Source organism: Osmerus mordax, chromosome 11, assembly GCF_038355195.1.
Source record: "Osmerus mordax isolate fOsmMor3 chromosome 11, fOsmMor3.pri, whole genome shotgun sequence".
In the NCBI taxonomy this organism is placed as follows: Eukaryota; Metazoa; Chordata; class Actinopteri; order Osmeriformes; family Osmeridae; genus Osmerus; species Osmerus mordax.
This window is the reverse complement of record NC_090060.1, coordinates 14,909,613-14,923,027: the sequence shown is the minus strand read 5'-3', so window position 1 is coordinate 14,923,027 and position 13,415 is coordinate 14,909,613. Positions and strand designations below refer to the sequence as shown.

General features: G+C 42.1%; 1 protein-coding gene across 1 annotated transcript in view; it reads left to right on the top strand.

The window, feature by feature from the left end:
• The first annotated feature begins 918 nt into the window (after window positions 1–918).
• pitpnm3 (PITPNM family member 3) overlaps window positions 919–13,415 on the top strand; it is a 48,417-nt gene continuing 35,920 nt past the window's right edge. Inside the window, 2 exon segments of the mRNA XM_067246730.1 lie at window positions 919–943; window positions 8,510–8,605. Of these exon segments, the coding sequence (XP_067102831.1) occupies window positions 919–943; window positions 8,510–8,605 (121 nt within the window).

Here is a 13,415-nt window from a genome sequence, read left to right as displayed (position 1 = left end):
AATAAGGTGAAAGGACACCCACACTATAGGCTATGGTACATTTAATCCAAAATTAAGTATGAAAACTTAAGCCGGAAAGAGGACAGGACATGAGGTAATGGTGCTCTGATTAGTACTGATGGCCAGCTGGTTTTGCATGTGTGTGTCACAGCCTACTATATGGTCTCACAGGGGTTTTAGAGATTAGCAGAACATTATCTTCTACCTTTTACATTCCGTATGTCCCTTGAAATTTTTATTATATCAGATAGGGGTACTTTTTCTTGTACAGTGAGCTTTAGCATCATGTTCAACATGCAAAATTGACCATCAGTATAACTATATCTTATAATTCAACAAATTAGATGTGATGTTATTGTTTTTTACATATTGACAATATTGAAGTTTGTTGTCTGGAGGTTAGTCTGGAGGTCATACGTAATTATGCTGTCACATTGTCTTTTGAGCATTGGTAATTTCATATTGAAATCATCTTTTTGGGCCTCTACGAAGACCAGTTGTTTGTCAGCAAACGTAATATAATTTGTTGTGGTGAAACCGGCTTAGTCGGCACCGGTTGGACACACATCGCAGAACGGACGCCCTTCGATGGAGAACGGTAACACCACTGGAGGCAGTCGAATACTGATCCTTTCAACTGTTTCTGAGATGGCAATTGTAGAGGGGAGGGCATGAGAATTATCAGCTCAACTGCAAATACTTACAAGTGTTTTCAGCAGCAAGAGATTCGCTGTGTACATGATCTTGAATCAGTTGAATCAGAGCACAGCTGCTCATTTCAAATCCAGACTGTCAGCGTGTAGACTTTACTGCAGACGTTAAGGTCCAGGGACTAGAAGGACAGAGGGACGCGCACTCTGTAACTACCTGACAAAATTAACAGACTACGTCTTGGTCGCTGTTAAGACTGGAAGAAACATGTCAAAGGAATCGAGAGGGAGAGGTAAGGAACCCAGTAATACGGGTATATCGCATGTGTGGGCAACAAAGGTGTTTTCTGGTGATGCCGATGTTAACAGGTAGCACGAGTCAACGTCTACCCAACCGTGCATAGGGATGCTCGGCTCGCGCGAAGTCTGAAGTAAAAACAATCTGGAGGAATGCATGTCGAGTTGATAGATTAGCCTACTTAATCAATCTTTTTTTATGAACCGTGTTAAAATGATTGGTTGTTCAGTCTGTTTGCTATTAATTTGTCATTCCAAATATGACGTATTAGTGTTCCAAACTAAGGTTTTGTCCAATGTAATATTACCTAGCACTGGGACGCTAAGTGATGATTTGCATGTTTTCCCCATTGCAATAGCCTACAGTTACCTATGACGTCCACATATCACATGTAAGATATCACGGGAATCCAAATCCTATAGTGGCTTCACTGTATTTTGTTCAATGCAGTTGAATGTGTATAAAACTTTACTGAAACTGGAATGATTCAAAATTAATGAACATCTGGTTCCGACACTTTGGTTGGAACACTTTAAGATCGGCCCAAATACTTCAATGCACATTCAGAATTCAATCAATTAGCCTAAATAGACGTGTAAATGCACATGATTGATTTGCCTTCCATGCAAAAATGTCTGCACGTAAACAACAGACTTTATGCGATCCACGTCAGTTCGACACTATCAATCTCTCGAAGTCTGATAGGCTACATTATTGAATATGTATAATTTAGCCATTGATTAAGCAAACAGATCTACCCAACAAAATAGAATGTCCCAGGGTCTTGGGTCGTTGGCAATGCTTCCCATTGGTGGTAGTTTATAAGCAATTTACTGTAGGCAATTATAAGCAATTTAATGAGCCAATAATCCGTAGGATTTAAGGTAGTTCGACCCGTTGGCCCCACATTGGTGAAGCAATGTGAAGCCGAGTAAAGGTAATATTCCCCTCCACAGCCGGTATCTGACAGTGCATTCTCTTTCGATCATGACATGAATTATATTGGTGCATATACGGGTGCTCTTTTAGCAGTTAATTTAAATCACAACGCAGTGCAAATGATTACCCCATCATCAAACTAATGCCAAATATCTGGTCAGGATCATCTTCTCGAACATGATGTTTATCTTACTAAAGCCAGGAGGGCAGAAGGAGCAGTATTTTGGGGTTTGTGTCTAGCCATTTATTTTCATAGCCTCATCCACTGTAAGTCTTGTAGAACTGGTGTAGGTTTTCAGTTTAGCGTCTCCATAGTAACACTTGATGCCACCTTATTTTAGATAGATTATGATCTCAGTCTCACATACATGGAATGTCTTTTTCTTTTCTTTTCTTTTTTTTACAATTCACCTTTGCTTGACATTTGTGCTAAATAGTTCTCCTGTTTATAAATGGACTTTTGTGTTCATTTTCTATATTCATTGTTTGTTTTCTCCATCTCTTCGTCATTGTCTCTCTTTTACTCTATCTTCTACAGTAGCAAATCTTTCATTACCAAACAACAGCAGGGGGACTGCAAGGAAATTACCTTTTGATGAGGAGAGATTGTTTTTAGGATAGACGGAGACAAACACCATATCTCATGTATAATACAAGGAGTAAATACAGTGTTGCAGGTATGAGGAAATTCTGTTTTTCTTCAACATTTTCTTCAACATTTCAACAGAGCAAACCTTCTTAGAGTGATAGAATCAAACAGAGGATATTTTCTGCCTCGAACAGAGGATTCAGTTCCAGTCAGAGGACGTTTCTGGAGTGTTATTTGCAGGTGAAGATGTCCTGCGTGTACTGCATTGTCTGTTGTTTTTTATTCACTGGGACATTATTATCTGGTCTTCCAGTTTCTTGTCTGGTCTTTCAAGGTCTTAGCCAGTGAAGGTGTTTAAGCTAAACTTGACGATACTGTGATGTTTGTTGATAACTTAGAGATTCAGAGGGGTAGATAAACTGCACTGTTCAAAGAGGGGTCACAAAGAATTAAAGGGTTTGTGCTCGCAAGAAAGAAAAATCCACAAGGGTGTCTCCGGGTACAAATGAGTTAATTATTAAGAGTGATTTTAATTGGAAGAGGATTCGAAGGGTCTGATGCTTACATGTTCTCTTTTAGATCATCCTAATTGCTTTATTACAAAAATGCATAAGAGCAACATTGAATTCAATTGATTGAATTCAGTCTGCAGAGTCATGAAAGTGATCCACTGGACAATGTACTCAGTGTCAGCTGTCAGTGTATTGGATATTGCTTATTATCAGATGTCTGGCATTGGGAATTAATCTTCATACATTTTTGGTGCTTATGGACATCTTATTTGGTCATCATCTTATATTTTAATGAGCGATGCTTCAAAGCAATACATATTTTGTTCTTCAACATCTCTTACAGGTTCTTATTAGCTTAATAATTATCTGCCCACATTAGCCATTCCTGTACTCTTTTTGGAAGAGTATTGTCAATGGATTGTCTTTTTGTTTGTTTGTTTACAACAGGGAATAGATATATTCCAGTTTTATTTTCCTTACAAAAATATTGTTTCTGGTTGCTGCCCAAATGATTGTATTGTTCCTGATTTTTTACAATGATTATGATTAGCCAAAAATAGATGTGTGTGAGAGAAGTCTGTGTCTGACAGTAGCTCCCTCCCTCCCTCATCACAACAATGTCAATTATTTAATCATAGTATTCCTCTTCAATCCTATAATTTTCTGTTTGCATAGCAAAACAGGACAGTCATTGCTCTCTTCAGCCCAATTCCAAAGTACTTATACTAAGTGATTTATCAGCAACTATGACCAACTATCCACATACATTGAACATGTTTTACAAAAAATTATAATGGCTTGTGCTTTTTGGCATTTGACATTTAATCTAGCAGACACTTTGGCTGAAGTTTGCAATAAAAAGCCATATACTCCCTGGGAAGCCTGCTCAACAAACCACAATACAATGTTCCCTACATTTTACAGAAGCATGTGCTAATGCATGCAGCCCCTGACCCTGTGTCATTTTACTGGAGCATGCAAAACAGTGTTAATTTGAATTTAATGGTTGTTTGTCATGGGGAAGCACGCATGGCCTGTGTTGGCAAGGGCTGCCCATGGTGCACAACAGTCCAGCTGTGAGAGGAGGTCGCAGGGAGGGCAATGCTGCTGCTACACCTGGAGTAGCCAGGCAGGGGAGGCTGGGAGAGTGGGGGACAGTTTGCATTATAAGATAGTAAACAGCCTTTTTACATTCACAGCACATCTTTGCCTCACAAAATCTGAGGTTTTGGCTGTCCATAGTGCTTCTTACATAGATGACTTTGAAATAACTGAAGTTTTTCTTTATATCTGTGAGTGAGATGCTTTCAGAGTGTCTGAAAGATAAGTCTTTTTGGATTGGGCAATTACCAATTTACAGTCTCTCACAAACCCTTAACCATGGTTCATCCTGGAATTCATCATCCCAGAAATGAACACAGATTTCTCAAGTCATCCCAAATATGTATCTAGGTTCGATTCTGTGTTGTCTTTCTCATGTTCTCCAGAAGCCACCAATCATTATTTTAGATTAACGCTGGGAAGGTTTCCTCAGTATGCCAGGTTGTCCATTCTCCCAGCTAACCTCTGCCCCCCACCATAATCCCACACCTTTTGACCCCTTTCCTCCTTGCACAGTGTCAGTCCCAGCATAAACATGTTTATATATTCATTTGACCTTGATTTTACGAGGAAAGGGTCATTGAGATACAGAATATATTTTAAAAGAGTTTCCTAGCTAAGATAGGCAGCACCAAGTCATTACACCATTTACCATAACAACATGAAAAACTGCAAATAATCTAGTAAAAGAGTAACATCACTGGAGTATAGTAAAATCATAAAATGACAGCTTCAAAAACATTTACAGGTCAGGGAGTCATCCTCAAAAACCCTCACCAAAGATTTAAAAACACCAGTGTGGACAAGCTCCCACCAGTTCAAACCTGATTAACCTTGTGCTGCCTTCGGGTCATATGACCCAAAGGTTCATAACGAACGATCGTTGTGTTTACACAATTTTACACAATACAAAAACAAATAAAAATAATTTTCTTTTAACCTTCGCAATGTGGGTGGTCTGAGACAGCCCAACGGTTAAAAGAAAATACTTCACTTTGTTTTTGTATGTGGTAAAGTTGTCGCAATACGACGGTGGGTCACAATGACTGATGGGTCAGAATGACCCGAAGATAACACAAGGGTTAAGGAGTCCCAAGCTAATGGAGCAGAGTACATACAAGTAATTTTACCCAATTCTGTTCTAAACTTTGGAACAGCTAACAGGATATTATTCTGAGAACACAGCGAACATAAGACACATTTCTGGCAAATAAAAAATGCATAAACTGGTAGAACAAGCTCATGCAAATGTGATTGTTGTCGGGTTGATTATTCGAGGCACCATGCCACGGTAGATGCAACGGTAAACAGAAGATGGTCAACTTAGGCTGATGCTTTGTTTTGATGTGTTTTCTGGCTAGTGCAGGATGCTGCCAAGCACAGCTGCAGAGAGGAGGGAAGAGATCTTTACACTGGGGGGCCATCTTGGGTATTCTTCTCGGAGAGCGACTACAGTGATTTTGCGTTTTTAATAGAGAGATCAAACCGATTCCTTGTTACTAAGAGATTCATTTTTCTCCCTCAGTTGCTTCAATAATTGATTTTAATTGTGTGTTGAGATGAGTTTTAATTGAATAGGGAGTTATTAATGTCCATGCTGATGCAGAGATCCCAGACAACCCTGTGGCTATTTCTCATCTGTCATTTACAGTTGGAATTCCATGGGGTGCAGTGATGAAGGACACATAGACACACACACGCATGTGCACACATCTGAAGTCATGCCAGCTGCTGTGGACCACACATGGTCGGGAATCCTGTGTGTTTTGGTGGTATTCGTTATACGTCCAGTCAGCGCTGTGGGATTTTAAAGCTAATATGCAGAGATCTAGTAATGGAGGTCTCCTACGGAGGTATTTACCCAGTGGCCCTGTCTGTTTGGTAACAGGAAGGGTAATATTTATCTTTGCATGAAAGGTTGGCATCGTCTTACAAATACGTGCATGTCACTTGACCGTTAGAGTGCATCAGCATCTTCTGTCGTCGTCTCTCTCTCCCTCCCTCTCTCATTTCCTCCTAGAGGTAGAGGCGAGTGAGGATGATCATCAGTTAATTTGTTAGCTTCTCAGGGTGGGGTGGCCCCTAACGTCTGGGTTGAAGAGGGGGGATTCGCGTGCCACTAATTTGCAAATGAGGGGAGAGTCTCGGAGAGGCATTTTGGAGGGCCGTGTCATAGTGGGCCCCCGGGTCTTGAGGAGGCTGAGCCTGGGAGAGGATGCTTCTGGAGGAGGGCAGTGTTTCACTCGAGAGATGGTGACGCAGATTAAGATGGTGCTCCTTTTGGAGGCTGTGCTGGAGGATTCGAGATGCTGACGGTCGGGGCATGATTACGGAAACATCGAACATTCCGTATTGTAATTCTATTGCATACAATTCAAGGAAATACAGAATATCACCCTGATTTGTTGCTTATTTTGCAGAATGTTGATGGATAGAGTAAAGATTAATACACATTTATTCTTTACCGTTTTGTAATACTTTTCTAGCTTTTTTTTCAGTTCTATTATTTGAAACTAACAAAAAAATTCTAATCTCTTTCCTTCCTACTTGTAATAATAGCGACTCAAGTCATGCAAGGTTTGAAATATGCTAATGTATTCAGACTCTGAATAAGAGATATGGTATTCATTGGTCGCTGTTTGATGTTTTCCTTTTTAGCATGTTTCTCATGCAGAGCCGTAAAGGTATGTATGAAAACGAAAGGAAAGAGATGAATGTGTTCAATTATAAATCTTTCAAGAGGTGTTCAAGTAATGTTTTTTCCAAGCCTGGAGACACTTTATGGAATTCACAAATTCAATAATCTTTAATAGCCAAACTCCACACGAACATCCTATTTCTCTGACATCCGCAGTTGAAATTATCATAGTTTTTCTGTTTAATCATACTGATTCAGTGTGCCAAACATATATTAGACGTACATAATTACATAAACCCTCTGATCTGATTACATAATGTTTTAGCGATTTACATTTGATTTATTCCTGCCCCTTGTGGCTCTCGTGATTAATGAGTTGGATTTCATTTTTTCACACTGAAAAACATATTGAGTCATAGCTGTCTAGTTGCATGGTTCCAAAGCTGGCGGGCAAAAGCTAACGTTTTAGCTGCTGATCTATTTGTCCTTTAACTCAGATAGAAAATAGCCTCTTTTCTCTCACTGCAGCCTTCTTAACAAATCCAGTGCCCTCTGTGAAGCATCCACAAGTACATGATAGTAATACAGAGCTCAAAAGGTTGCCCTATCCGTCCCTCTTTGAGTGAATAGTCAAAAACATTTGACCTGGTTGCTTCCTGCAAGAAAGGAACAGATTAATTCCAGAAGAGAGAGCAAGAAAGGTGTGGGAGAGAGAGAGAGGCTACATGGAGGCTGGAGAAGACCAGTAATGGCGGCTTAACCCCATTGTTTGAACAGACAAAAGGTAAATGTTTAGAGAATGTAACTTGGATGGATGAAAGTAAGGATGGATGTAAAATAACCAGGAGCTGAGATCCTGCTGGGTTGGTATCTGAGTTGGTTACCATCGGCTCAGATGGTGAGGCACTGTGTCTCTCGATGCTGGGTGATGTCACTCGACTCTTGTAAGTGCCGTGGTTTTCTCTCTCCTTCCTCCTCTCATGTGGTTAGGAAAAATGGTGCATCATTTTCTTCCGAGGGTTTGTTTTTTAGCAGTGAACGTTAGTCCGTCACTGACAGTTTAACCGGAGTAATTGCAGAGAACCTGTGCTGTGATGAATCAATGTGACAGTGACATTTTGTCACTTTTACTTGACGCTGATGTTGTTTGAACTCCTTGAAAAAGCACATTTGATGTGTGATTTGGCTCTCAAAAGAAAATCTTTCTGCATACCTAGACAAAACAATAACATTGAATGCATAATAATGATAATAATGCATAGCAACCATCAGGATATAAAATAGTTCACTCTGAGTATGTGCATCAGAGCTGAAAGAAGCTGGGTGTGGCCCACACAGAGGGAGAGGGGTCAGCATGGGAAAAGAGTCATTGAGTTAATTGACTCTTACACAGTAAGACTCAGTACTCAGAGTGTTGCCTTTATATAGCAATACTATACTGAATCATCTGAGAATAGGGCTTCATCAATGTATGTTTAATTCCTTTTTTCAGTGGGTCATGTAAAGGAAATATATCTGTGAGATCAATTAAAAGAGATAGCATCTCCTACGAGTTCAGACTGACAGCAAAGTCAATACTAAACAAGGCAAGGAAGAGACAGTGAGGAGAGTTTAAATCTGCTTAATTAATCTGTCCTTTAGTCAAACGTTCCAACTTTATTCGTATCGTTTTACAAGCATGTCACAAAGGTGATCTGGTGTAGGGTGCGACACCAGGCGTGCTTTAACTGCTGCTGTTCACTGGCATTAAAAAGATATATATTTTTCTTCTTGCCCACACAGCTCCCTCACGCAAATACAGCGCCTCCCACTGGCGGATGCAGAACATCGCGCAGGAGTCGGTGGACAGCTCGGACGAGGAGTTTTTCGACGCCCGAGGTTGGTATGAGACACTCACCCGTGATATCATGATCACGGGCGGCTGTGGCTCAGGGGGTAGAGAGGGTTGTCTGTTAATCGCAAGGTTGGCGGTTCGACCCCCGACTCCTCCTAGGCCATGTGCCGAAGTATCCTTGAGCAAGACTCTGAACCCCAAGTTGCTCCCGATGGGCAGGCCGGCGCCTTGCATGGTAGCTCGCTGCAGTCGGTATGTGTGAGTGAGAGTATGAATGGGTGAATGAGAGGCAAACATTGTAAAGCGCTTTGAGTGCCGCTAAGGTATATAAATGCAGTCCATTTACCATATCAGCAGACAACCTCAGTTCAACTCTCTCATTCGTCCCTCATATCTTTTCGTTCCCGGACCATCATCCTCTTATCTGTCTTCCTTAGAGCCCATGGAGTAGTGCTCTGCCCCATCAAATGAGCCGGCCAGAGGCTTGCTTTGTAGACTGCTTGGATGAAACCCTAGAATGTAATATTCTGCAGGTCTTTTGAACGGGGAATACACAAGTCAGCTGTAATGAATGACTCACATGACACCTGTGAATTAAGAAAAGGATGGGGTCTAGGTTGTAGAGGTTGTTTTCATTTCTGTGTTGATTTAATAAAAAAAAAAAGAGGTTGAGGCAAGGAGGTTGATTGCTAATGCTTGCCCCCCACATCGGTGAGGTGGTCCTGGTAGTTGGTAGGTCTCTCTGGTATGTGGAGCGGTTAGCATATGATTGCTGAGGGGGCTCGAAGGAGTGCTCAGGGTACAGTACACAGCCCTGACAGGTGGGTTATTGTCCTTCACAGCAGGCTACTTGAACGTCATGAGTGGTTTGGAGACTATATTTGTCTTTGCAACTGAGAGAAATCTGCGTGGCGTGGTTCTTCTGGGGTGTGATAGTCTATCAAATCTTAATTGCCTTTCATTTGAATGGATTTCCCATCTCTGAGTCAATCTACTTTCTGAGTTTGGCGTCGCGGAAGTATCTCCCTCCTGTTGAACTGTTGACTAGGAATGTAATCGGTGTTTTCAGTGTTAGCCATGCCAAAACGTTCTTTTCACAGTTGCTTCACAAGCTCAGAGCCTCCATCTGCTACAGCTCTAGGAACAGTCATGTGATAATGCACAGGCCTCCCATTGAACGTGATTGGAGGTCCCCTAAAATATGAGAGTTCAGTGGTGACCCATTCTAGGGGGACCTCCTCATCACATCTTGCAAATTGATGTCTTTAATATGGCAGTGCAAGCTGACGGGCACATCATCATCATAATTAGTGGTGATGATATGATTGTGTGGATCAGAGAGCGGCGGTTGCAAACGAAAACATCTTGACTGAGCTTCTTTTATTTTGGGGGGGAACAATCTTGCCCATGAGGTTGATTTCTTATCTTATAATTTCTTCCCTCTGGACTGTTTTGTCCTGGTGATGAGGGAGATATGATCACTTTTGGATTGTACTTGAAAACCAAGCCATTCAAATACGGACGATTGACATCAAGTACAGCCTGGTCTTTTTGCAAAGTCATTGCCTCGATGACTATCAGACAGATTTCTCTCTCCCTTGGCCCAGAAGTGATTCATGGGCTGCTTATTTTGGCCGACTGTCCGAATCTGTGGTGTGACTAGAGCTTTATATAATGCATGAACACACCCAAACTACTTGCATATTTCCACAAACACATCTTTTGAATCTTAATGTTTCATGCATGACACGCGCCACATGACAGGTTGATCCTTAGAGATGACCCGCTTACGTATCCGTTCACATGGGCTCATCCATGCGGTCTCTCTGCTGTTATTACAGCCACTGGGATAGTCGCCCGTTCGTCACTGTGGAAAAGAGGCAGTGGCACAGACAGAGGAACCGATGCTCTCTCTACATCTCTCTCTCTCTCTCTCTCTCTCTCTCTCTCTCTCTCTCTCTCTCTCTCTCTACATATCTCTCTCTCTCTCCCTCTCTCTCTACATCTCTCTCTCTCTCTCTCTCTCTCTCTCTCTCTCTCTCTCTCTCTCTCTCTCTACATATCTCTCTCTCTCTCCCTCTCTCTCTACATCTCTCTCTCTCTCTCTCTCTCTCTCTACATATCTCTCTCTCTCTCCCTCTCTCTACATCTCTCTCTCTCTCTCCCTCTCTCTCTACATCCCTCTCTCCCTCTCTCTCTACATCCCTCTCTCTCTCTCCCTCTCTCTGTACATCCCTCTCTCTCTCTCCCTCTCTCTCTACATCCCTCTCTCTCACTCTGTGGGATGGGACATGCACGGTACATCAGGGGGATCGGCGGCTGTGTTGTTTCAATATCGAGACGCTCGTTTGCATGGCATTGGGAAAATCAACCGATATGTGTTGTTTGATGATGTCATTCTTTCTCCGTGCGTTTGTTGTCAGCAACACAGTGATTATTGTCTCTGTGGGGAGCATAATGGGTTTTGGACTAAGCCCTGCGACAATCAGACACACTCGCACTGCATTATTCAAATGCACGCTCGTGTCCTTTCCCCTCGCCAAAGGCAGGGAGTGTGACTTTATTGTGGTTGGGAAATGAACGGCAGGACTATTCAGTGTAATCAACGACCTGTCGGTTTCCACGTCTGTCTTTAATGAGACACGTTCCTCATTCATATGTAAAGAGGGATTTCATCCCCTTCATGCAACAGGAAACCGAAATTAAAACTCCAGATGTTAGAGACAAAGTGTCTCTCTGCTCTTTTCGTCTACTTTCATGTTGGATTGCCAATGTTGGATGGGTCGACGGGCTTTGTAGATTTTCTAAGATTTACCAATTGTATCTCATATTCATCATTTTATTGATGAATAATTTGTATATAGCCTATAGTGTTTTGAAGTACTGTGGTAGGATTTGAAAAAACATTAGGCAAAGCTTTCAAGCTTACATGAAAGCATTCATATCTCAATCAATGATTATAGGGGAAATAAAAAAAACAAAGGCCCAGAGGAAGAACCATTTTGTAAACATGAAATGCAGACTGTTCACAATGAGCTGTATTATTGAGTGGCGGATAGACAGGTATATTAGAGTTCCTTGGGCAGTTTCAGAGAGGGACCTCATCTCACATTACTGGTAGAGCAACAACAGACAAGCTCTCTCACAAGACATAACAGCAATGGTAATATTAAATATATTCTGTCTGGCTAATACACTGTTGAGGATAGACAGGTGGCTTTAAATCACTTTGGTACTAAGCTTATTATTGACAAGATTATTTACAAAGTCTTAAAAGTCACATCATTTGTTTTTGTAATTCAGGTATGTATAGTATCACAGTTTGTGACTTCCTCTCTCGCTTGAAACAGCTTTTATTGACAAACATGGAGGGAAATAGGGAAAATAAAAGAGCATTATCTTCAGCAATAAAGAGGCACAGAGAGAGAGGGGGGGGGGGGGGGGGGGGGTGGACCACATTTGGCCACTCCAAACATCACGACCAGCATCTGGGAATTGTATTTATTTTTGCTATGATTAATGACTTCACCCACGCTGTAAAGCTGCCGGCGGGGAGAGTGAAACCAGGAAAAGGTATAAAAGTACGATCAGTGCTATGCTAAACAGATGACCTCTCCTGCCTTCGCTACTGTCAGCGTCGGCGGGCTCCAGAGCCTGTGATGACTCAGGCGTCTGCCTCCTCGTTAGCTCCTGGTGATGCGGAGGGAGCCACGTCCTCCAGGGCTCTGCATTAGATACGTAAACGTTATCCCCGAAGCCCTCCGCCAGCACTCTGCAGATGTCTACGTTTCACTTGAGTAGGAGACTGATAGGAGAACGTGTCCACGACTTTAAACCATGTGTTGGAACGCAGAAAAACACATCAGGCGTCACATCGCCATTGATTTTTTATTGGTTTGCTTTTCTCCTGGTTAAATGTCAGGTTCTGGTAATTGTCATTCAGACAATGACAGATGCTTGAACGTTGCTGTCAGCATCATTGGTCTCATGGCCCCTGGTTTAAGGGCTCTTCAAGCTCTGCTGATTCCGTGTGCAGGTGTACACAGCTTTGAGGTTTTTAGTTTAATCGGGCGGAGCTGGAGTGTCAGGAAATGAAAAAAAGGCGCGCAGTGACAATAATTACTTTCGATCAGACCACCATATACAGAATAAACCAAAGAGCCCTTCTAGAAAATGTAAGAAGTAGAAAGGACAGATATTTGTGGAAAAAGTAAGTGGAAAGTAAAAAGTTGTCAGAAAAATTTTACAGAACGGCTGACTTTATTTTAGCGACTATCTTCATTAAGGATGCAGTGTTACATTGTTCTATCTCAGTTGAATCGACAGCCTGATTCACAAACAGCACATTTGAATAGTTGTCTACTGGAGTGTCAAATGAGTCAGGCTGCACAGAGGGTGCGGTATTACACAGCGCTGCCTTGTTCCTTATTCTCATACCTCCAGCGGGATGTGGATTCTTGTTGGGAAGTATTTGCCTCCCCCTGTGTGCTGAGTGTCTGTAAACTGCTGTTAGCACTGTGGCAGTTGGGACACTTAATGGATTTCTCTACAAGGGCGTAGGATTTACTATGACATTGGGCGGACATATTGACCCGATATCTTCTCCCCCTCATTCCTTCACATATACCAAAGGTGTGCCCTGGTCAAGAACCGTCTGGTGGTCCCACTGCTCAAGAGCGCCCGCTCCCAACCCAAGCTCTTGCTCCTCAGCTCTTTGTGTCGAGGAGATTCACCAGAAGCCTAGGCTCTGAGCTTGGCTTTTTACCATTATGGAGACAGATGGTAGCAATAGACTTGCCGTCGACACGCACGCACACACACACACCTTACCCCCCAGGACATGTTCTCCTTCAG